Source organism: Mus caroli, chromosome 2 (assembly GCF_900094665.2).
Source record: "Mus caroli chromosome 2, CAROLI_EIJ_v1.1, whole genome shotgun sequence".
Taxonomy (NCBI): Eukaryota; Metazoa; Chordata; class Mammalia; order Rodentia; family Muridae; genus Mus; species Mus caroli.
In genome coordinates this window covers 36682913-36709126 of record NC_034571.1, presented here as the reverse complement: position 1 = coordinate 36709126, position 26214 = coordinate 36682913, and the positions used below count along the sequence as shown (strand labels likewise).

The following is a 26214-nucleotide window of genomic DNA, read 5'->3' as shown; positions in this document are numbered from 1 at the left end:
CTCTCTCTCTCTCTCTCTCTCTCTCTCTCTCTCTCTCTCTCTCTCTGTGTGTGTGTGTGTGTGTGTGTGTGTGTGTGTGTGTGTGTGTGTGTGAGTGAGTGTGTGTCTTTTCAGATTCAGAGCTGACCTCTTTGTATGGGATAACAACTGGGGAGTTGATCCCTGGGAGAAGCTAATCTCCCTCTTTCTGCAAACATTCGTTGCTCATATTTTTTCAATGAGGTTTTTCTCTTCCATGACAACATGTCTCGATATTATTGACACGGTTTTGTTTAGGCAGCCATTTCTAAGATGCAATCACACATCCATCGACTTTCTGGGACACTGGCTCTTACAATGTTTCTGATCCTTCCCCTGCCTGTGATGTTCTCTGAGTTATAGATGCAGGAGCTATGCTTCAAATGTACTCCCTGGGGCTCAGGTCTTCACAATCTGTTGTCCCTGCATTGTGTTCAGTAACAGCCTTCATTTCCTATAGAGGGGAGCTTCTATTATGAGAAGTTATTTCATTTCTATCTATGTGTCTATTATATCTCATCTATCTCTCTGTGATCATAGGATAACATTTATAAGTTTGTTAATCTATCAAAGAGATAATAGTTAATACTCTTTTAAGACCTATGACCTATTAGTCTTATAAAGTTAACTAGGTTTCTAAAACCAGAAGAAATTTTCCTCATGTTGGTGGGCCTTCAGTCTAATTACACAGTTGTTGGCTGCCACTGACATGTGAAGGCCACTATTGCACCTTTAGGGCTATCTTATTTGCTGGGCATTATTGTGGCTTATGATTTCACAGATGAGTGGGACTGCTAATTTCTTACCTCCCTTGGCAGCATGCAACTATAATTTCTGCCACTATAGAAGCTAGACCACAATAAAGATGCATTGAGGTTAGATTCTGGTTTATATGCCGTAAGTATGTAATCGCTTCACTAATAGCAATATTCCTTCAAATTCTGAGACATGCACAAGAGTGATACCAAGAACTTATATACTTTGTGAGTCATTTGGACTTTCCTGGCCAACTGTCCAGTCATGAGAAATAAAATTTCTCATGACTGGTACTGGGGTTTTATTAGTCCAGAGTTTTTGTCAATATATATATATATATATATATATATATATATATATATATATATATACTCCCCAGTTCTTTATTTACTATTTCTAATAACCTGTATCACTCTTTTTACCAGAACCCCCATTCCTCTATGTCCCCTTTATATTTTTCTGGTTTCTGCCATTTCCTTGGTGCTGTATACTCACATCTTAAGATTCAAAGCTAGGATCCATAAAAGAGAGAGAACCTCTGAGGTTTGTCTTTGTATGTCTGGGTTATTTTCAATATAATATACTCTAAGAGGTACTTATTTGCATGCAAATTTCATTTCAGTTGCTGTAGCTAAATAATATAAATATTCCATCATGTCTATTTACCACTCTTCAATTATCTGTTCATCCATCTACTGAATGATATTAAGGTTGCTTCCATCCCTTAGCTGTAGTGAACAGTGCGACAATGAAGTAGGGTGAGCAAGTATCTATGGAGTAAGAATTAAGTCCTTTGGGTTTATACCAAGAAGTGCTATAGCTGGTGTACATGGTTTATTTATTCTTAGTGTCTTGAAGATTTCCAGAAGGTCTGTACCAGTTCACAATACTGCAAAAGTAAACGAGGATTACTGTTTCTCCCCCACGTCATCAGTAATTGCTCTTCGTTATTTTATGAGCCATTCTGACATGAGTGACATGAAATTGCTGAGTTGCTTGAATTTGCATTTGCATAATTGCTCGTCAGTTTTTAAGTCTCAGCTCATTTTTCATTTTATCACTAATTTCTTCGACTTTCCAGGTTTTGAGTTAAGTGTATAATTTGGAAATTAGTACCTAAAAAACATTCTCCCCTGTTCAGAGGACTTCTTCCATCAAATGATTATTTCCTTAGCAGTAGAAAAGATTTTCAGTTTGAAGAGGTCCCACTTGACAAGTCTTATCAAATGGAACACTTTTCAGGAAGTCCTTACCTGTATCTTGTAGGGCATTGCCTATGCATTTTTTTTCTAATAGCATTTTTGCTATTTCATGTCTCAAATTGTTATGTCTGATTAGGAATAATTTTGTGTAGGATGGTGAATATGAATATAGTGTCACTTTTATGTGTACCCATCCAATTTTTCCAGTACCTTGTTGATAATGCTGCCTTTTCTCTAATATATTTTGTCCTCTTTGTCAAATATTAGATGAGTGTAATTTTGTATTCTCAGGACTGTTGTTCTGTTTTATTCAATTGACCTAGATGACAGTATTATTCCAGTAAAATTTTGTTTTTATCACTGTATTTCTGTAATACATCTTGAAGTCTAGAGTGGTAATCCTATGAGTATTATTTTTGTTGTTGTTCAGGATTTCTTTCACTATATGCTGTCTTTTCTGTTTCCATACGAACTTTAGGACTTGTCTTTCTCTATTGCTATAAAAAGCATTGTAGGGATTTGATTAGAATTGCATTGAATGTGTAAATTGACTGTTTGGAAAGGTCATTTTCACAATATCAATTCTTCTAATCCACCAATACATGGGCATTTGATGTCTGTCTGTTTTTCAGTGTCTTTATTAATCTCTGTCTTAAGTGGTTTAATATTTTCCTTGAAGAGGTATTTTACTTCATTGTTTACATTTATCCCAATGTAATTTGTTGTCTTTGATGTTATTGAAAATGAGACCCATGATCTCTTTGTCAGTATATTTGCTGGTGGTGTATAGAAAGACCACTGGTGTTTGCAAATTAATTCTGTACCCTACATCTTTGCTGAAATGATTTTTTTTCTGAAGTTTCCTGATGAACTTTTGCAAGTCTCTTGAGTATAATACCATATCATTTACAAATAAGAATAGTTTGATTTTTCTTTCTTTTCCATTTGTTTCAAATTAATTTCCACCCAGTTTTCCTTGAACAAAATTCAAATGTCTTTTCTCAAGCAGCTGAAAAAGATGAAGCATGGAGCTGTTAACTACTTACCTCCATTCTTGGAGGGAAATGGCTAGAACCCTTGCTATCATAGAACTGTTTGTCAAAGTTATTTGCAACTGAGGTTAGACTTAATTCCCTAATTGAACATCATGTCATGATAAGCACAGTAATATTTGTTTATAGTAAGAGTGAAAAAAAATGGGTCAAAGGAATGAATAAACTAATTAAAATAATCACAGGTAGATGACTCCTGCTACTATTTATAATAATTATCAATTGATGACTGCTTCATCTTAGTATAAAATAGGCCAAAAATACTTTTAAATTGTATCTAGAAACTGCACGTTTGAATTGTACACACCATAGAATTTCAGCTGAAAATGAATTCATAATTAAATTTTTAAACGTTAAAAGGTCATTTTAATCATCATCTGCATATCTATCTTGATGACACATTTAAATCCCTTTTGTTAGCAGTTGACCAATACATATTTTAAAGAAAATTTATGAATCATAAATAATAGAATATTTGAATTCCAGACCTGACTCAGATACCACTAATTTGCCTAATCTTGGATTTCTCCAAATTGAATTGTTCATTCTCCACTTTTTGTCTATGAGTTAAGTCAAGAAAATAAAGGAAAATAGTTCCAAACTTTGTAAAGGAAGAACCTAGGAAAATATTGTAGGTGAATGGTGAATTTAATATTATATATTACATGTCTAAATAAAAATGATTTAATTAATCAACCTTTCATCCTAAAAAGTAATTTATTGCTAGGAGTATTGATAATTTTATTTTTTTGTTGCTTTTGCTCACTCACAGAACACAACACCTCTAAATTTCTTAGAACTGAAAAAAAGTAAATGTTATATTTTAACAAACACTAGAGATATGTATGAGGTTTTTTTTTAAGTTAACAAATAGAAATATTTGCTTTGATTTCAATATGGTACAGAAATTTATTTTAACAAACTTCTCAGGAACTTTCTTAGTAATATTGATGGTCATAATCCTAGATTGGCTTTAGTTTTTATATTGAAATATATGGATATAAGTATAAAATATCATTTTAGTAGAGTTTCCTGATTCCTATAAGCTAAGCATGATTTTTTTTTTTTTACAAATATTTAGAGGGTTCAGACTTCTAGCTTACTTACCCCTTTTCATTTGCCTTTCTGCTCTGCATTTCCTTTTCTTTTTGGCAGGGTGGTAGTGCAGTGAAGTTTATTGATGGCATTCAAGAGAGTAGGTAGGGCTTCCTAGGCCTCTCCTGTTATTATTGGGGTCTGATATGAAAATTGTAAAGAAGATGCTCACTGTTGGGGGCCAAGTTGGGACAGTGACTCCTCAGCAACTTAGGGCCTCTCTTGCTCTCAGTGTCCTTGCTTGGGTGGGTGGTCCAGGGCTCTTACTCTTTGGAGGCCATGTAAGCCATGAGGCTCACCACCCTGTTGCTGCAGCCTTATTCGTTGTCATATAGGAAAGGAGCTTTACAACATTGTCATTGAGAGCAACGCAATGCTAGCATCAAAGGCGGAGGAGTGGGAGTTACTATTGAAATTGGAGGAGACAACCTCGTCCTCAATATAGCTCAAGATGCCCTTTAAGGGGCACTCTGGTTCCTGCCTTAACACCTTCTTGATGTCATAATAGTTGGCAGGTTTCTCCCGGTGTCATGTTAGATCCACAGCGGATACATTCAGGGTGGAAACACAGAAGGCCATGCCAGTGAGCTTTTCCTTCAGCTCTGGGATGACTTTACCCCTACGTAGCAACCTATATCAGACAGTGCAGAAGAAAAGTCTTATATGCATGCAAAAAGATATTCAATGAAGATACGGCTTAGAGGCTCTGAACCCTTCTGCTGAGCTCTAAAGACTTCCTCTCAGTACACTTGTACAGACATTAGTCTAACATCTGTATATAACAGATACTGTAGTTAATTGTTTGAAAGTCCCCAGAAATACTTTTAAATTATGTACATATAATTAAAATATCATTGTGTGAGTAAAAATATAAAACCTATAGAAATATGGGAATTTAATCATTTTATTTCTCTGAAAATGTAAGATTACTGTTTTGTTTTGCTTAGTTACATAATTAATTATTCTTCATTATGCATCAGATTGTGTCTACATAATTGAAGTGGTATCTTAAGGCACATACAAGGCAATTATATTTGCTTGATTCTTTTGGGGATTTTTAAAAGAAACCAGGAAAAAATTTATTCACTCTCTTTATCACTTAGACATCCAGATGGCCATAGACTAAGAAGAAATTATTAAACAACTTCACAGTCTTGTATCTCAACAAGTGTTCTTATTTTTAATAATATTTTTCCAATTGTTCTTATGATTTTTCCTTTAATCAGTTTAATGTTTTGGACGAATTGGAATGAACAGCATCCCAGCATCATGAGAGCCACCTTGACTGGGAAAAACGCACATGTGGTGGTCAGCACAGACATTCTCACTCCAAACGGACTCACCATTGACCACCGTGCAGAAAAGCTGTATTTCTCAGATGGCAGCTTAGGAAAAATTGAAAGATGTGAATACGATGGATCACAACGACATGTAAGTTAATTACGTGCTTCTTAATTAAAGCTTTATATAATAATTTTCAAAATATGAACTTTAAACTTTTCTAACATAAACCTATCAAGAAATTTTAAAAATAATCTAATTTAATTGAATAATCTATTCAACACACAAACATTCTGTGGATATATTGAAAAACATTATTAAGCACATTTGTTATCCTAAAGAAGACCTTTCATAACTTATACTCTGGGAGACATAATGAATTTATTCCCAGTTTTAAATTGAACTGAACTTGAGTGGCATAAAGGAAACTAAGAAAAGAGTCATTATGTGAATCTAAGTCACTACCAAAGTTCTGAAAACACATAAATTAGATTGTGTTCCCAGACAATCCTATCATACCCATTGAAGTTTTTGTATCTTTTCTCATATTGCCACATGAAGTGTTGGTAGAATAAAATTATGCTGTCCCCTGAATAAGCCTCATAGCATGTACATAATCTTGACATCCTAATATGTTCTTTATCTCTTCTAGAAATGTTAGCATTGACAATTATAATAGTTTAGCATACGAAGAGCTTTTCCTAACTGGTTATACCACTGGGGACAAGTTTTACCACCCAACACCCCAGGATCAGTCAGTAGTACAGAATCCCCATTTCTCGGCCTTCTGATGCCTTGAAGAAGATTTGAGATGGGAGGAAAATAACCTTGTTAAAGGCCATATCATAAATGTTGGAAACTTTTCAGAATAAATGGTCTATAACTCCTTACACTGCTGAGGCAAGCAGAACATGGATGAAATTAGAACAAGCCCAGTTCATGTAAAGCTTTATTACAGAAAAAGGCAAACCAACTGATCATAATTTAACTCTGAATTTATATGAGCAAACATGATAAAGGGGTAGTTTTAGTGGGTTTTTTGTTTTGTTTTGTTTTTGTTTCTTGAAATACTGTCTAGCTATGAATTCAGCTAGCAATGAAGTTGTGGGTTCAAATAATACTGTAACCTTAAGCTTTATAGTGGTTGTGTGCACCATTCCTTGCTGTGAAGCAAGGTATGGATTCATGTGAAGATGAGCGGTATGCATTTGTTGAATTCCTTGAAGAAAGAAGCAATGCACTGATTTATATTTTGGTAACTCGTATTCTCCAGTGGTGGCTTAAATTTCCTTGATAGATGAGAGTTAACTGCTTTATTAACATTGAAAAAATAATGGGCAGCAGCCTTGATGAGGTTCAGTTTATGTTAAAATCAGTAACCTTGATCAGAGAATCATACACCTAAATTCTTCATCTACCTCTTAAACTTAATGGTCATGAGGCTTAGGCAAACTGCTTAGCTTTTATAGACTGAAGTTTTGACCTGCAAGTATTGTGAGGATAATGTAGAATACAATAGAAATTATGGATGGAAATATTAGTTAATAGTATGGAAAACATAGCCAGGTAAATGAATATACTCAGAGTGATTCTAATTTCTGTTATGTCCTAACTCAGAAAATTCTTTTGTAGCTACTCAGAAAACCTTTCACTCATCCCAATTTATTTTTGTGTCTATTGGTTTTATTCTCCCATTGTTCCTCATGATATTACTGTGGGTGCCCTAGAGTTTTGTCATATTAAACACACACACACACACACACACACACACACACAACTGTGATTGTAACTTTGCTTTCCTTGTTGTTTAAACCATGATTATTTCTGGCTAGGTCATAATATTGGAGGAAAAATTTCAAAATCAAGGTATTCTTTTGTCTTATGGGTTGTATACTTGGGAACATTTAAATTGGCAATTCATTGGTAAAAATAAACACATTGTGGGGCACATCATATACCTGTGCTCATAGGCAATGATCGATGTATGGTGTATTAAACATAGACCTTTTCTTTGTTGGAAAGATATCCAAAAACCCTCTGTTCCAGTTATCTTAAATATAAATATGATATTGTTAATGATAGTCATCTCCTTAGAATAGCAGACTATTTTCTTCCTATGACCCAATTTTGTATCCTTCAACAACTTTTCCCCAAGTGTTACCTTCTCCAGCCTCTGTACTTTGTCTTTCTGAAAGATCAGCTCCCTTACATTCCCCAAAGGAGAGTGATGGTGTGAGATTTTTCTTTCAATTCCTGGCTTATTTCACTTAAAATAATACTTTCCCAATATATTTTCATTACTCCCTGTGATAGAATTTTTTGTGACCAGATAGCATTTTAGAGTGATATATAATTACCACCTTTTCTTTAGCTGTTTACCAGTTGACACACTTAGGTACATAGGTTGACTCCCACTCTTGGCTATATGAAAATACTAACCATAGAGGGCACATACCATGCTGACAGAAGAATTTTATTCCCAGTGAATATAGTAGTGGGACTTCTATATCATTTGTTGCTTTATTTTCATCTAATTTTAAAAGCTCTATAATATTTCCCACAGAGACTATACTAGTGTGCATCTCCATACTGTAGAAGCATCTTCACATATTCACATATTGACATGGACACCAGCAAACACACACACACACATTCAGTTACTCATACTGTCCTTATGATAATAGGTGACTTGGGATAATATGGTAACTCATTGCCATTTTGACTTATATTTTTTAGATCATTAACTATGTGGCATGTTTCTTTGTACACCTCTTAGGTAATTTTTTTATGCTGAGAACCATCTGTTCAGGTCTTTTCCAATTTTTAATTGGAACAAATATTAACTATGTTGGTAGTATTCTTATAAATTCTGAATATGAACCCTGTTAGAGTTTACAAATAACTCTTAACTTTCTGTAGGTTATTCTGCAAAGCTGGTTCCTGATAACAACATGCCTCCCTTTCTCTTATCATAAAGAGAAGGAAAAAATGGGTTAAGAGGAAAGGGAATAGGGGCATCTTGTATCTTAACTGCTTCCTGCTGTCTAGGGGTGTTGTCAACTTTGGGGTGTAGCTGACTTTCACCATCCTGTCCACTTGGTAAATGATTGCCTCAAGCATCTCTGTGGATAGCAGCTCCTCTGTGGACAGAGGCAGGTAATTCTGTAATAGTAACTGATTAGCAGTTTGGTTAGAAATTGTTCGTATTTGTTGTTGAAGGAATGTAGAAAGAAGATTAATGAGGCAGGGAGTAAATAATAAGGCCAGGAAGATGACCAGGAGAGGTGATAGGAAAGGGAATATTCACTTCCATATAGGATTTTCGAAAATCTCAGAACTGGAGGTTTTACATTCCCTGAAATTCTTTATGTCTGACACCACAGCTACCAAAGAATCGATCTGTTTCTGGATTAAAAGCATGGTTTCAGATATTTTTTTGAAAACCGCTGTCAAACTGGAAGTGACCTTATTATATTGGGTTGTAGAAGTCTTTATCCCTGCAATTACGGTACCGGTACCTGTGACTTTTCCTGCAATGATCAAGAGTGGCATGACCTGAACTGCCCTCTTATGTTAGGCAGCTATCACATCTGCCACTGGGATTGGCAGGGGCTATTTTTCTTGGATACTCCTAGTTCAGGGAAAAGGAGTACCAACATGAAAACTCCTGACTAGCTGGCAGGTAGGCGATGATATACCTGAGTACCACAAAGAATTGACGTGGTTTAGACTGCAGGGCATTGTGGCAGAGATGAGGTATCAAGGGTTGTGGTTCTATTGCAGTCTAGGGAGCTTAGCATTCCTATAGAACATGTCCTGGAGATCTTAAAACAGTTTGCCATGCCAAAAAGAGGGATTGAGAAAAGGTACAGAATCATGGCAACATCAGAATAAGGGCAGCTGACAAAAGGTGAGGTAAGGTTACTGGGCAGTATCACTGGAGAGGTTGTAAGTGGCGGTGATTGTGAGTTAGTTCCAAGGGGTATGCATAGCCAGCAATCTTTAAAGCAGCCAGGTCAGGTGACATTAAGGAGTTGGTAAGCCGAGGTCATGGTTTGAAGCAAAAGGTGAAATGACAAGTTAGTGCCATTTATGAGGGTGATGTCAAAGAGGTAAGGACCTCAGAGGAGAGTTGGATTACTTCCCCTACTTTTATGATATCTAGAAGTTGGGCAATTGAGACATATTTTCTCTGGATGCAGATGGTACTTACTGGGGAATGGGCTTGATTTTTACGGTAGAGTTTACCAACAACTCCTGTCTTCCACCTGAGATTCCATGGGTCTTGTATGTAGAAAAAGGATGTCTTGTGTTGTTGATAGAAGAAGTGATTGGTCTATAATCCTAGCATATGTATCTTATAAGAAAAACATAGGCAGCCCCATATCCATCTAGCCATTTTTTACAATCATCTTTTGTCTGATCAAAGAGAAGGCAAGTAAAGACATCATAATATTTAGATGGGATAACATATACAGGAATGACAGCAATTTCGATCCGTTCCTTGGGTCTGACTATGGAGCAGTTTCCTGACCCTATTTGAAAAGACTGTTTGTTATCTGTGGGGGTTTCTTGAACCTCGAATCTCCAGATGTAAGGGCTACCCTGGATGGAAAGGAACAGCAGCGGGAGGATGAGAAGCCCATGTCTAATCCAGTGAGATCAAGCACAGCTGCTGTGGTGGAGTCTCATTTTCTGAGATTGGGGACAAGTTGGGAAGCTCTGTGACAGCCTAGTGAGGAAGAGAATCTGAGGGCACAGTTTTGGTTTTTGCAGGCAATGGAAACAGGTCTGCAGCAGAAAGGACGTGGTCCATTATCTGGATTGAGGGTTATAGCATCATCTGGTGGAGCTTTCATGGCTAAGAGAAATTGAGTTGGGGAACAAGAACACAGGGAGGGGTTGGAGCTAAGATAGGCAAATGTTTGGTCATAGGGAACCTCTTTCCATTTACCAGACTGCAGGCAGTATGTGTGAAGATCCCATAAAATAATTAGGTCTAGTGTGCCATTAAGTGGCCATTTGAAGCCATTATCTAACGGGTACTGAACCAGTCCTTATTTCACAGATTGGCTAGTTTTGATGCTCTCAATTTCGATGTTAACATCAGAGATATGCGATTTTCCAGGAGACACCCCAATGGGGAGCCTGGAGGTATGTTCAAAGACAACACCTATTGGAGGTTTATTGGATTACTCGTACTGGCGTCCCGAGAATAATCCAATAACAAAATTCCGGCCAGGCTAAATATCTCAGTTGTCATCTAAACCCTCTAGAGGCTGTACACAGTGAATCCAGGACTCACCAGAAAGCATCTCACCTAGGCTTAGGGTTTCCTGAATTGCGGCAAAAGCCCGGAGAAGGGAGGTGCGATAAATGCCAACCCCTTAGCCCAAAAAGGCTGGCAAGGCTTTATTTGGGAAGTCAGGGTCCTTCCCACCTACTGGAGGAAAAAACTTACCAATATGCTGATGAGAATTTTAGTGGTCTGGTAGCACGAAATGTGAAACTGTATGGTTGGTGTGGGTCCATCCAACTAAGTAACACACATGGCAGAAGCTAGATCTATGTGGTGGACAGTGGCGGCAGCAACTCATTTGGTAGAAGTACATATGTCCCACAGTGGTAGCAGGAGCTCACGTGGTGAAAGTCTGCGATTCCCACAGCAGCTGGGTGGTTGCAGCTTTGTTGCTGTGCCACACTGCATTGTGGCCGGTGGGTTGGGGCAACGTCACACTGTGCGCCCCACAGCCAGTGGGTTGCAATAGTAGCTGAGGTCACATTGGTGGCTGAGGGAGCGGTGGTCCACATGTATTTCCCGTATTTCAGCACCAAAGTTGTGCTGGAAACACAGCTTGTTTCTGGACAGGCCACACCAGGCCAATGCAGATCCACATGAGAGAGGTTTATTGGGGGTGGGGATGGGGGCCAAAAGGACACAACAGAGAAAGAGGGAGAAAAGAGAGAAGAATATAGAACGAAGCTAAAGAGGGTCTGCCTATTATTTAGGCTGCGATGTAACTGCTCATAGGTAAAGGTAAGCCAAATGGACACTTGGAATATATGGTGATTGCCATGGCAACAGATGTGCAGGTCCCTGTCACCTATGAGTGATGTAACAGTCATGACTGGGTTCAGAATCGATCTGTGAAGCAGGTTTCTGATACCAAAAGGGCTCATTTCATTTGATATCTAGTTTTGCCAGCACTATATCTGAAGTGCCATTGTTTCCCCAATATGTGTTCTTGACACTTTTCTTAAACTTCTGCCACTTTGGTTGTTTTCTAGAATTTCTTTGTTGCACCTGGCACTATTCTGGACTGATTTACATAGAATTAGCATCATTCCTAAAGGAAGAGACAGGGGATCTCTTCCTAGCCAGTGATGAGATCCAGAATTCTGCAGTTTTGAAGAATGGTACCCGCATGCAGATCTACTTGGTTTTGGAGGTTGTAATGAAGGTAGCTATTTCACCTATATATACCTGCAAGAACTTCAGTTGGATGAATGTATACTCGGGACTGCAAGGGGACAAGTAAATGGAGAAACAGCAAGGAAATAAAACAAACAAACAAACAAAAATCAGCAATAACAGTTTGCTTACTGTAAAGGTGTCCAATGCCTCTATAATGAATTAATTGGCTAGGAAGCAGATATAAGTTGATGTTACTTAAAGAATAATTCTCCTGAGTTTTTGAGACAATGGGAATGCTAGAGGGTTAGGAGATAGAGAAAATCCATGGGGTAACATTCCAATTTTCCTGAGAAATAACCTTATTTTCGATGATTGTGTATTCTTTAGAGAATGTAGCCTAAGTATAAGGCTTTGGAAGTATGAGGATACATAAGATTCACTGAATCCCTACTGCTAAACCTTAAAATACCCTTGAGTCCTCAGACAATTAGGATAAATCAAGTCATCTGTTTTAAATAGAGTACAACTATAACAGGTACCCGAGGAAAAGAAAGGACAGAAGAGTACCTTTAGGTGAGTATGACAGTATTTATCTGGTGGATTTTTGTTGTTGCTTTGTTTTGTTTATTCTATTTTGGTTTTGGTGATTTCTTCTTCCTTCCTTCCTTCCTTCCTTCCTTCCTTCCTTCCTTCCTTCCTTCCTTCCTTCATTTCTCTCTCTCTCTCTCTCTCTCTCTTTCCTTCTCGTATTCATTTCATATCCTGTTCATAACTTCCATCCTTCCTTCGTCCCCTCCTTCTAGTCCTACCCTCAAACTCCCTTTATCCATTTCCCTCTTCAGTCTCTGAGGAGAATGGGAGACTCCCCATGTATACAAACTTACCCGGNTTTCTCTCTCTCTCTCTCTCTCTCTCTCTCTCTCTCTCTCTCTCTCTCTCTCTCTCTCTCGTATTCATTTTACATCCTGATCACAACTCACAGCCTCACTTTGTCCTCTCCTTCTAGTCCTACCCTCAAACTCCCTTTATCCATTTCCCTCTTCAGTCTCTGAGGAGAATGGGAGACTCCCCATGTATACAAACTTACCCGGGGCCTATCAAGTTTAAACCAAGTGTAAGGGCATCCGCTCCTACTGAGTCCTGGCAAGGCAGTCAAAATTAGGTAAATAAATCCAAAAACAGGCAATCAAGTCAAAGACACCCTCTACTGCACTGTTAGGAAAAACTGCCATTGGTGGGGGGGGGGCAACCCTGTGGATCTTTTTCTTGTCCTGGTTCTTCTTAATGCAGGGAAAGAGCATCAGAGTGGGTAAGACTTAGTCTTATGAGAAACAGAATTTTAGGGTTTCTGTATAATGATAAAAAGTTTTTTCTATCTCAATTACTTTTTTATTATTTATTTACATTTCAAAGGTTATCACCATTCCCATTTTCCCCTCTGAAAACCCTCTATCCCATACCTCCTCCATCTGCTTCTTTGAGGGTGCTCCCCCACCCACCCACCTACTCTTCCTCACCAATCTAGCATTCCCCTATGTTGAGACATGGAACCTCCACAGGACCAATGGCCTTCCCCTCCCATTGATGCTATTCTCAATTCTAAGTCACTTTGCCTCAGAAGCTGATTTGCCTTCTGAGTTCTTCCTGTTTAGCAGCTCATCCTACAACAGCAGGAGACTAAGTAAAGTAGCCTTGTTCTATCTCTGCAGGAATTGCTAAGCTCTAACTTTCAGTCTTGTTGAAACCACAGAAAAGGATAGAGACACTTTGAAAAGTGAAGTTAGCCTTTATTTCTAAGTTGAAAAAAGTTTCCTATGAAAGCTTTCTAGGGAAAGGGGCTTGTAAGAAAAGGAGGGTAAGTGGGAACTTTAGAAAGAAGCAGATAAACTGGGTATAAGAAAGCAGGATAAGGAGTGCTAAGAAGAGGAAGATAAGGAGAATAACGCTAAGAAAAGCTGGGCAAGGAGACTTCTAAGAAAATGGGGATAAGGGGAGAGAGAGAGAGAGAGAGAGAGAGAGAGAACCTTTTCTCTTTGTCATCAGCACTTATACATCTTTCACAATACACGATCTCACATGGTAAAACCCACACATTTACATATAGATTCAAATCATAAGTCAAATAAGAAGTTTACAACAGAGAATGTTTACATGCATACCAATTAGGAGGAATTATCTGGCTAAACATGTATCACCTGTCATAGCTCCACAGGTTCATGGAGAATTAAAAACCATAATTAAGTTATTAATGAAGTTTTATATGTATATAAACTCAATCAAAATTTTATCTTCTGTCCTAGTACCTATAACAAATCCTTAGTTCCCTTTTTTTGACCTTTGGTTAATGGTTTACAACCTTTTGGAATAGTAGTAGTAGAATGCCTGCTTATTATCTCAGAAGGAATTAACTAGTGACACTAAAGACCGGCAGACTTTATATCGCAGTTTAGATTATCAGAAAGCATTGAATATCAGTGTTATTAAAAGAGCTTAATAATTACTATAAATTTAGGAATTATTGGATTATCATTAAGGATTAAGAAATCATCTATTTGTCTATATAGCATCACTACAAGAAAAGCATATTAATAGCAGGAATCTTTCCTAAAATGAATTTCTCCTGGGACATTCCTATCAGAGGAAATCCATCCCATCGTAGATTTTAATCCAAGGCAGACCGTTTCAGAAAGATCATCTGCTAGTTATTAGCTTGTTGGCTCCTGACAGCTAACTACATGAAGACCAAGTTTCACATCTGGTACATACATGTAGGGTGCCTCGGTGCAGCCCATGGATTTTCTTCGGTTGGTAGTTCAGACACTATGAGTCCTCAAGGGCCAAGGTCTTCTTGTGGTATCCATGACCCCTCTGGGTTCCTCAATCCTTCACCAATCTCTTCCACAGGACTCTATGAGCTCCACCATGGGGGTGGGGGTGGGGGTAAGGACTTTTGCGTTTGTCAGCTGGTCTTATATTGGCTGTATACATGGATGTGTAGGGAAACAAATCTAGGTTTCCGTAATGAGTAGAGGTAAAAGTAGGGGAGTGATGCTGCAAAGAAAGGCAGGGAGGTTTCCAAAGAAGTTGGCATAGGCTACAGCATTGAAGAATTGTGATATAAAAATAAATAAATATATAAAAGGCCTGTAACCTGAAGATAATCTGGGTAAAGTGTACCCTGTAAACCATGTTAGATAATTCAATAAAGGGGTTATTATTGGGATGTGTCATGCAATGCATCTGGCAATTTGAAGAAAAGCAATGTCTGAATTTCAGGACAAGTTATAGACAGTGCATGAGTAGAAAATGAGGCATCGGAAGGTTGGTAATGGGAGAAAGAACCGGGGAGCATTAAGGTTTAAAAGTATGTCTTCTAAAGTGCATAGAGGGACCAAACTGCCAGAGATTATTGGGTTCATTTAGAAATGCAATCCAAGAAAATAGAAGGGTTAGTGTCATGTAAGAAACAAGTAATTGAGTTTTATCAACGATATCCCTATATCAGTACAGGGTAAAAAGTGGAGAAATTTGTAAACAGAGTACCCAAAGGCATGATATTTTAGCAATGGTTGGTAGTTGTGAGAGGCACAGAGAAACTGGTCCAAAGGATTTACATGTGAAGTATGGACACTTGTTGAGTTCAGAGATACTTGACAGAACAGAGTAGTACCAGGTGGCCTTAGTTATATCTGGAAGTTTGCACTTGTGACACTAGAAGTATAAGATATTAAAGTCAACCAGAATGGTTTTAGAGTTGAGGTCTGCAGCCTTTGAGCTTACAGTAATGTAGCCAGCTAGAGATGTCTTCTACTTTTCTATAGCTGTGGTTACTTGAATGATGTCCATATTTATTTTGTTTGTAAAGTTAAGGAAGATCATAAAGGTAATTAAAGTTGTCTAGGTGGATATACAGACTGCAGGATGTGGTTGAGATATAGGGATGTCCTTGGTAATGAAAGAAAAAATTATTTTTAATTAAATAACAACAAAAAGAACATTTAGCTAAGACTACAAGTATGGGATCTAGATATCAAATAAACTTACTATCTCCCCAAAATAAGCTAGTTTAATTTTGGGGTTTGCTTCATTTTGTTTTTATTGGAGGAAACGATGTTTCCTTGATTAAAACATTGAATCTTTGAGGTATTCTTTAGAAAGATACATTTGTACCCTGACCAAGGTAAGTTAAATTAAGTAGAGGCTATCTGATTTTTAGAGAAAGACATCTGATATCCATGATCAATCCTACAATTAAGTAGGATAGAGATATGTTGTAGGGACATGTCAGAAGAGATCATATAGAGAAAGAAGCCATCTCTGTGTGAGCAATAATTCTGTGGAGAGTTCTTGAGATATAATGTATCATAAACATGGACATGGACAAGGAAATGAGGGCCATCATGAAATCCTTAGGGAAGTATTGTCCAGATTACAGTGTGATCACATGAGTAACAGTCTCTGTCCAGATAAATGACAAAAGAAAAAGTGTAACAGATAAATGACAAGAAAGATCAAGGGATATAGAAAGAAAAGTGTATGAGAACTGTGAGAATATGAGGCAGAAGGGCAAATCTGAGATGGAAGTTTTTAAGTGGACAGACCAGCAGGTGGATATGATATGATAGCTCAATTACTAAGACACAAATCATGGACTAAGTGGTAGAATACCTAGCTTTTTGACAGTCAAAATTAATGTAGAGAGAGTAGATCATAAAATTTGAGCTTTGAGAAGTCAGATAATGATATTCTCCAGTTACTCAAATTACAGAGGGTGAGTAGACATTGATTTTGACACATAAAGGCTGAGGGATTGCATACATTACTTAGTATAAGAGTATATTATGTAATAATGTTTGGGAGGATGTATAAAAGACACAAGAATAAACAGATGGTAGGAGAATGGTAAGAGACCCCAGAAAGGGATGAATTTAGATTTAAAAATAGGAGAAATTGGTTTGCTGCTTTAGGACTTTGTGAATAAAGATAACTAATAGATACACATAACTTTTCTAGAATGGCATGTCCTACAAGGAGGGTTAGATAACTAAGTATAACCAGGAAGTAATGAGGAAAGGAGGAAAGAATACAGAAACATATTGAACAGCTATAAGTTAGCCTGCTTAGTTTTAATGGAGTAAGTTCTGCTCCATATTGAGAGAGAGAGACAGAAACAGAGACAGAGAGAGACAGAGAGTTAGGGAGGATCTCATATATACAGCAAATACTAGTATAATTGAATATTTCCTTCTCATATATAAGAGGTATAAAATAGGCTGACATCTTTAACCTATGCTCTAGTTTGCTTTTAACCTATGTTCTAGTTTGCTTTTTTTGTTTGTTTGTTTTTTTGTTTTCAGGCTGGCCTCAAACTCAGAAATCCACCTGCCTCTTCCTCCTGATCTAGTTTGCTTTTGTTACTGTGATAAACACCATGGTTTTATTTTTGTTGTTGTGAAAGATTTACTTATATTATATATGTGAGTATATTGTTGCTGTCTTCAAAAACACTAGAAGAGGGCAGACCAGATTACAGCTGGTTGTGAGACAAAATGTGGTTGCTGGGAATTGAGCTGAGAACCTCTGGAAGATCAGTCAGCATTCTTAACCACTGAGCCATCTCTTCAGCCCCCATGGGTTTATTTTAACTTATACTTCCAGGTAGAAATATGGAGATAGTCCAGGAAGGAACTAAAATAGAAGCAGAAGTGGCAAGCATGGAGGTTATCTAGATGTGTTGAGCAAACATGAAGGGAATCTCATTATTGACTTGCCATCTCATATAATCCAGAATCATATGCCCAAGAGTCAAACCACCAACAGTGAAAATGTGGTCCCTCCTATCAAATAGCAATAAAAACATGCACCACAAACACACCCATATGGCAATTTGATAAAAGCAATTACTCATGTGAGGTTTTCTTATTCTCATATGTGTCAGGATGTCAACTAAGATTAACCATTGCACTTTGTGTTCCATCAGACTGATAGTGGAGAGAGCATGGACTTTTGATTCTTCTGGGATTTAAGTAGTAGGGATCAATCCCAGAAAACTCACCAAGTCTGAGGAGTCTGACATAAGGTTGTTGTCAGCACTAGATATTTAGCCTGATTCTATTTGCTTTGGTCCATTATTAAAAACCTTGAAGAATGCTTTTGTAATTCTATGTAGAAGAATGTAAGAGCAGTCCTCTAATTTTCTGAAGATACTTTTTTTCTAATTTTCTATTTGTGGCTGACTGAGAAATGATGTGAAGGTGAATATAATTTCTTCATCACTCTGTGAAGTATATTTTCCCTTGGTTCATGATAAGTAGAATAATAAACTTGTATTTTTCTTGCCTTTTTTTTCCAGTAAAGTGTTTGGCTTTGTCAAATTGACCACTTTTAGTACTTTTATAACAACCTTTTCCATTCCTTCCAAAAGCCGAAAATCATATGCCATTTTTTGGAGAACATTTGACTTGCATTTATGATCCTACTAGGACTCAGGGTTTATGTCCTAGTTGTTTCTTTTTTTTTTTTTCTATTGCTATGATAAACACTGCCATTAAAAGCAACTTGAAAGGGCTTATTATCTCACAGACTCTATTCTATAAAGGCAGAAACTTAAAGGCTGAACTGAAGAAGAATCCATAGAAGATTGCTTACAGACTTGATCATCCTACCTTCCTATAGAACACAGGACCACCTGATACCACCCACAGTAGACTAGCTCTTATACCACATCAATCACTAATAAATGCTCCACAGACTTCCTCAAAATCAGTTCAATGAGATAATTTTCTCAACTGAGGTTGCCTCTTCTAGGTTGATGACTCTAGTTTGTATCAAGTTAACACAAAAGTAATTAGCACAGCTGGAAACTGTTACAGTACCAATTAGGTTATGATACCTATTCTGCCCTCAAAGAATGTTTGCATGTGCTGAACACATAGAGGTGTTCCTTGTCTATAGAAAGGATAAGGGAGGGTATCTTGACATAATTAACATGTCAAATAAAGTCAAAGTGCTGGGTAAAGTACAGACATTCTTTGAGGTAGGTTTCAGAATCCAAATGCTTTTCTGTTTGAGAAAGATTGGCACTAAAAAGAGAGACAGAGGTGTGCAATGGGTCCCCGAGGATGGAAATTTTGCAGAGTGGAAGAATTAAGTAAGGCTAGATGAGAGGAACAGCCAAATTACAACGACTGTGTGATAATGACAGGAAGGATAGGTAAAGGCTTGTCCCAGAAAAATAAGGTGGGTTAAAGACTGGAGTCTGGCCTGAGGAGGGTCTTAAGCTCATATAAGGTATGGTAGAATAGGCAAGAAGAATGGCAGTAGGGAAGGAGAAAAAGTCTTCACTAAGCAGAGGCAGCAGCAGGAGAGCTCATGCATTTGCTGGGTGTAAGACTGACATAGAAGAAAGAGTGTGGAAACATGTCTAGAGGTTTATTTTTACAAATGCCAAGGATTGCAGACACCTTAGAAAAAGAGGTTACATCAGACTTGGAAAACAAATTGTATTAGTTATAGAAATTATCACTATTTATCCAAATTTTTCAAAATGACAGGGCCCTGGCAACACAGTGAATACTGTTATCGAGATCTAAAAACTTTATGAAATATTCAAAATGTCATAACATATCAATAAGATGTAAAATTGAATATATACAGTTTAAAAACTTATGAGACCATGCAGAAGAAAAGGAAAGTCAGGGAAGTATCATCTACACTTGGGAAAATCCTTTCAGGATACATCTGCACTTTCTTTTCCTTGATGAAATATGATAAAAACAATTGTGGTACTGATGCTATCAGAATTCCAAGTGCCGAGGCATGAGAAAGGAGCTTACATATTTCAGCCCACTTTTCAATTAGGAGAGACTAAAGTGTACTGGGGTTGTTGGAAACTTAGGTGGTATCTCATTGCAAACAATATAGACTAATCTATTTGATAAGATAGTCTTAATGAGAGTATTGAAGGTTTTTTGTGCCTGAAATCTGAAACCTTAGGGAGTAGGTTTTTATATTCCGAAGTGAGTTTTCTGACAACTTAAATTTCCAAATGTCTTTTTTTCTGTGCACTATGTGCTTGGAGTGTATTATCTCTTGAATATCCACAAGAATTAAACAGTGAATATATTGTCAAATAGCATTAGTTTTAAAGGCTTTCACATACTCATGGATTTGATGCATCTTTAGGTTATTATAATTTGTAGCTTTGTTCTGATTGAAAACCATGTTATTACTGTATAGAGTTGGCTGAAATGTTTATATATATGCATATATTTATATATATATATAGTTATAAGTAATTTATTTTATAATATTAGAACTTCTACTCCTAATCCATATTTGTCAAAACAGAGGCTTAAGAATAATGATGTTTTTCTGTTTTATTAGAAGATTAACAAGTCTCATATTATAATTAATTTATCCTGTTGAACTGAGGATTTATTATTCTATTATTAACTCAGACTCTAATTCAATTGCATCCATACAGTTTAAATGAGCCTTGTAATAATAAAAATCTCATAATTGTATGAGCCTTTCTATTTTTATCGCAACAGTGAGACAGGTAACAACACTATTCAAGTATTTAGTGAGCAGAGTACTCTTAGTGACACATTGCAAAATTCCCTTGATAACAGAATGCTCTTGGATAATCTACTTATTAAGGCAAAAGGAAAAGAGACAATAATTTATTCGCCATCTTGATTTCTGTTCTGTACCTGTCACTGCTGTCGTTACAGTTTCTGAAGCAATAACAAAGCCTGACAGAGGCTGAGACAGTGTGATTATAGCCTTCATCTCTGCAGTTACCCTGTACATGCTAATTATTTCTTGGAAGGTATCTGTTACCTCAGTGATTCAAAACCTTAAAAAGAGAAGTTGATGCTCCTAGAAATTATAATTGCTGATGTTTCTTATGTCTGAGATTCTTTGAGAACCTTTGCTCAAACTTGTCTCATAGAATATTGCTAAGTAGAAACACTACATCCTTAAAAATATCTTTGTAATGTTAAAAATGCATCTGTTTACTTTCTGATGTGACAAAAATGCTAATTAAAATGAATTTTGGGGAAGAAAATATCTATTTGGCTCACATGTCTTGATTACAGCCCATCACCAAGGCAAACTCAAGTAGGAACTGAAGCAGAGACAATGGGGGAACATTGCTTATGGTTTGCAAACTCAAGAGGGAAACTGGAGATAGGAACGGAAGCAGAGACAATGGGGGAACATTGCTTATGGTTTGCTCTTCATGGCTTACTTAGTTTGATCTTTATACAACCCAGAGCACTTACCCTAGGATATCACTACCCACAGTTGCCTTAGCCTGCTGACATCAATTATTTATCAACAAAATGCCCCTCCCCCTGAAACTTGTCTACACATCAACCTGAGGGATGCATTGTTTCTATTGAGGTTCCCTTTTCTTAGATAACTCTAATTTATTTTAAGTAGACAAAGGAAACAGACCAAGTAACATTTAAAGGCAGATCTATTAGAATTACACCTGACTTCTCAATGGGAGCTCTAAATCTCAGAAGGTAAAATCCAGAGGGGTTTGAGCAGATATGCTGCAGACTCTTAAGAAACAACAGATGCCCAATAAAACCACCATACACAGCAAAACTTTTCATCACCATAAATAGAGAAAATAATGTATTTCATGATGAATTCAAAATTAAACACTATCTATCTGCAAACACAGTCCTACAGAAAGAGTTCGAAGGCAAAATCCAAACCAAGGTTATACACACACATGAAAACACAGAAGATAAATAATTACAAATCAGCATAACTAAAAGAAGTGAAACACACACACACACACACACACACACAGCAGCAGCAGCAGCAGCAGAAGCAGAAGCAGAAGCAGAAGCAGAAGCAGCAATACAACTGCCACAAAATAACAGGAATTAACATTGTTCATTGATTTCTGTCAATATCAATAACCTGGAATTCTCAATGAAAAGACAAGGATTTACAGGATGGATTTGATAACAGGACACTTTTGCTGCATATGAGAAACTTATCTCAATATCAAAGATAAACATTACTTCAGGGTAAAGGTTTGGAAAAAGTTCACTAAAACTTCACTGAGGTAAAAACTTTTTTCCCATTGATCATAACAAACAAGCTTTGCTTCAATAACCCCATATCTGTAAGCAATAGTCATCTTCTTATTTTTCTAATTCTAATGATTAATGCTAATTTAGCTCCAACAATCTTTAATACATATGTCCAATGTTTTAATAATAAAGTATTTAACAATTCTGTATGTACTCTAAAATTCAATTTTGTATGATGTCTATTTTAGATGGTAATCTAGCCAAATTTGATTTGATAACTAATAATATGAAGAGATATTTAAATTAATTTATCATGAAAAAGACATATTTCAATGTAAATGCTCAAACTATAAGAAACTCAAACATGAAAGAATAGTTAGATATTGTCATATGTACAGAGAATTGTGAGTGTGAGATACATTGAATGTTGAGTGTGAGATACATTGAATACAGGAACACTGCTGCTTCCAGCAGTAGGTTTTCAAAACCCTCAGGGGTCCTCAGAATTTCCAACAGAAAGTAAAGGAAATTTATTTCAGGAGTTATGAAAAGTGTAAATTAAAAAAAGTTTATATTGAATCTTTATAAAGGACTTAGTATAGACATAACTTTGAGTTCAATTCTAGGTTCAGATAGCTAGAAATGTGGCCTTACCTTTTTAACCCTCTTTTACATTTTAAATTTCATCTGCATCTTTCAAAATTCACTATATAAAGGTCATCCAGATGTCTGGTCCTTGACAATTAAATTGCCTAGCCTTGACTTCTACTTCCATTTGCTTGAGCCAAATAAAGCTATCAACAACATTTTCTGAAACCCATAGAAAGAAAGGTACTCCCCTAACAGAGAACCACTAAGATGGTAAATTGATGGCTAGTGATGTTTGTACTGTTTCTGGAATTCCACAAGCATATGCGATGACAAGCATGGACATCTTCATAGACCATACAAAACACATAGAGTGCTTGTTTGTTGAAAGAACATCCATTTTGACTTTAATTTCAACAGGAGAATCAATGGATACAAAACAGAAAACATCAAACAACAAAAAATCCCTGTGTCTGTTACCTCTTACATAATGGAAACCATAGTTATGCCACAGAAACGCCATGTGATGCTCTTAAAAGGTACTTGGGGTACTTCTGAGATTCGGTGCCTTGCGTCTCTCAAGGCCACACTTCAGTGCTGCTTTTTTGACTGTCCAAACATCTGCTTTGCCTTGCTTTTCAAGAGAGGCAGGAGCTTCTTTGACTGTGATACTTGGTTGAAGGGCTATGATATTTTTAGTTTAAGATCTTACATTAAAATAACTGTAGAATTAAACTAAGAAGAGACCAGCTGTACTCTTTTTTTATTTTTTCAGTTTTCTCTATGGTAATGTTAGCAGGTTTAATATCCAGTTGCTATCAACTAGATGAGCAGTGTTTATGGGACTGGCATTACTTGAAAGAAATTAAGTATTCAAAGGCCAACCAAGCTTCATGAAATATAGCATTTCTTTTTTTCAGTTTCAGCTTTCCAAATTGAGACTTCCTTAACATCCAGGGCTTCTGTGGGGAGGTAAAGGACATTCACAATGTTGACAGTCAGAAAGGTGGACAGTCATTTTGCTCAAGGAAAGGCCCCCTTTGAATGCAGAGCACGTGTTGGTGTCTTTTGGGTTTGGTTTTTGGAATGTAGGACTATGGATCTTGATACCATGGAACCATCTCCAGCAGTTTGTTTGTTTGTTTTGTTTTGTTTTCAGAAAGAGTACTTTTTTTTTACATACTTTTTGTTATTAAGAATATAGTAAATTCTATTTGTGCTCTTAAAAGTAAGTAAGGCATTGTAAAAGACTCCAGATATTTTGGATTCTATAAATATTTTTGAAGAAAAAAAACGATCATTTATAAGTTAGCATTATTCTTTCTTGGATGAGGTCCACTCAGAATTTATAATGGCAGATGGAAGTGAAAGGAAAGTCAAAATATTAGAAAAGGCAGGCAGAGTAATTTTACCAAGGATACGCTCAGAAAGTACTTCCTTATGATAACAGATTGGAAAACAATTTGACAAACAGAATGTCCATTTTAGTGTCATGACAGCCTGGGAAACATCATCATTTCACTAATTCTAGTGCCATTATAGAGACCCTACTGCTTCCCGTATTGGCCAACCTGTATTTAATCACTGGCAATTACTTTTCTCCATTTTCTTACTTTTGAAATTGCAAGTATAAACAGTCTATTGGAAACAGGGTCTTACTTTCATGGGCTTCTAATGTCATTGATCAAATAATTTAAAAAGGATCCATAAATGTTAGTAGTTGTCATGGTCCTGCTCAGGGGGTTCCAGACTCTTGGCATCTTAATTGAGAAACTAAAGTACACACCGATGACAAAATAGCATGAATTCAAAACAAAGCCATACTATTCATCCGGAAGAAATAAAAGCCAGGGCCAAAAAGTGGGCGTGGGTGGGTAGGGGAGTGGGTGGGAGGGTAGGGGGTACTTTTGGGATAGCATTGGAAATGTAAATGAGGAAAATACCTAATAAAAAATATTTTTAAAAATGTAAAGAGTGACAGTGGACCACATGAGTGAGGAGCTCAGGGTTCTACTTACTGTTTGCAGGCAAGGAAGGACACTTCATATTCATCAAAGGAAAAATCTACCAAGATGAACTCTCGATTCTGAACATCTATGCTCCAAATGCAAGGGCACCCACATTCATAAAAGAAACTTTACTAAAGTTCAAAGCACACATTGCACCTCACACAATAATAGTGGGAGACTTTAACACCCCACTCTAAGCAATAGACAGATCATGAAAACAGAAACTAAAGAGAGACATGGTGAAACTACCAAGAGTTTTGAACCAAATGGATTTAACAGATATCTATAGGACATTTCATCCTAAAACAAAAGAACATACCTTTTTTCTCAGCACCTCATGGTATCTTCTCCAATACTGACCATATAATCGGTCATAAAACAAGTCTTAACAGATACAGGAAGATTGAAAAAAAAACCCATGCATCCTATAAGATCACCACATACTAATGCTAAGTCTTCAATAACAACAAAAACAACAGAAAGCCCACATACATATGGAAGCGGATCAGTGCTCTACTCAAAGATAACTTGGTTGAGGAAGAAATAAAGAAATTAAAGACTTTTTAGAATTTAATGAAAATGAAGGTACAACATACCGAAACTTATGGGACACAATGAAAGCAGTTCTAAGAGGAAAACTCAGCTCTGAGTGCCTCCAAAAAGAACCTGGAAAAAGCATACAGTAGCAGCTTTACAGCACACCTGAAAGCTCTAGAACAGAAAGAATCAAATAGACCTAAAATGAGTAGATGACAGGAAATAAACAAACTCAGGGCTGAAATTAACTGAATGGAAACAAAAACCTATACAAAGAACTATACAAAGAATCAACAAAACCAGGAGATAGTTCTTAGTTAAGATCAACAAGGTAGGTAGATAAACCCTTAGCCAGACTAACCAGAGGGCACAGAGACAGTATCCAAATTAACAAAATCAGAAATGAAAAGGGAGATAGAACAAAAAACAAAACAAAACAAAAAAACTAGGAAATTAAAAAAATCATCAGATCCTACTGAAAAATCCTATACTCAACAAAACTGGAAATCTGGATGAAATGGACAATTTTCTAGATAGATATCAGGTAACAAAATTAAATCAGGATCAGATAAACCATCTAAAGCGTTCCATAACCCCCCAAAAGGGAATTTTTTACTGTGGTCAGGATAGAATATCTTAATTACAGTATTTGGGGGTAAAGAATACATGAACTCCTTGCAAATCAGGGTTTTAGGTTTCCAGGTACTTTATCAGAAGAGGAGTCTGTACACAGCCCAAACCAAGTTGCATTCTCATTACATATGCCATTTCCTTCTTGCTTCAGAGAGCATTGCTCAATGTCCATTTTATTCATAAGGAATACAAGTACTTAACTTTAGCACCTTCTTGGAGGGAAGTTCAGAGAAGATGAAGACAGGAAAACATGCATGCTTTTTTAGAAAAGCATGCATGTATTTTTAGTTACAACAAGCAAAGCAGGTCTGGCAGCAACTGAAGAAGGGCAGAGAAAGTCTTCAGAGAAGTACTAAGAGATTTGAGTGCAGTGGGACAAGCGTCCTGTCTTAGTCAGGGTTTCTATTCCTGCACAAACATCATGACCAAGAAACAAGTTGGAGAGGAAAGGGTTTATTCAGCTTACAATTCCATACTGCTGTTTATCACCAAGGAAGTCAGGACTGGAACTCAAGCAGTTCAGGAAGCAGGAGCTGATGCAGAGGCCATGGAGGGATGTTCTTTACT

At 36.9% G+C, this 26214-nt stretch overlaps 1 protein-coding gene across 3 annotated transcripts in view; it reads left to right on the top strand.

Moving 5' to 3' along the window:
* Lrp1b (LDL receptor related protein 1B) overlaps positions 1–26214 on the top strand; it is a 1970757-nt gene that overhangs the window by 1582254 nt on the left and 362289 nt on the right. For all 3 annotated transcript variants that reach the window (XM_029472167.1, XM_021181392.2, XM_029472172.1), the window contains exon 43: positions 5350–5554. In XM_029472167.1, coding sequence (XP_029328027.1) covers positions 5350–5554 — 205 coding nt within the window. The remainder of the gene's footprint in view (positions 1–5349; positions 5555–26214) is intronic.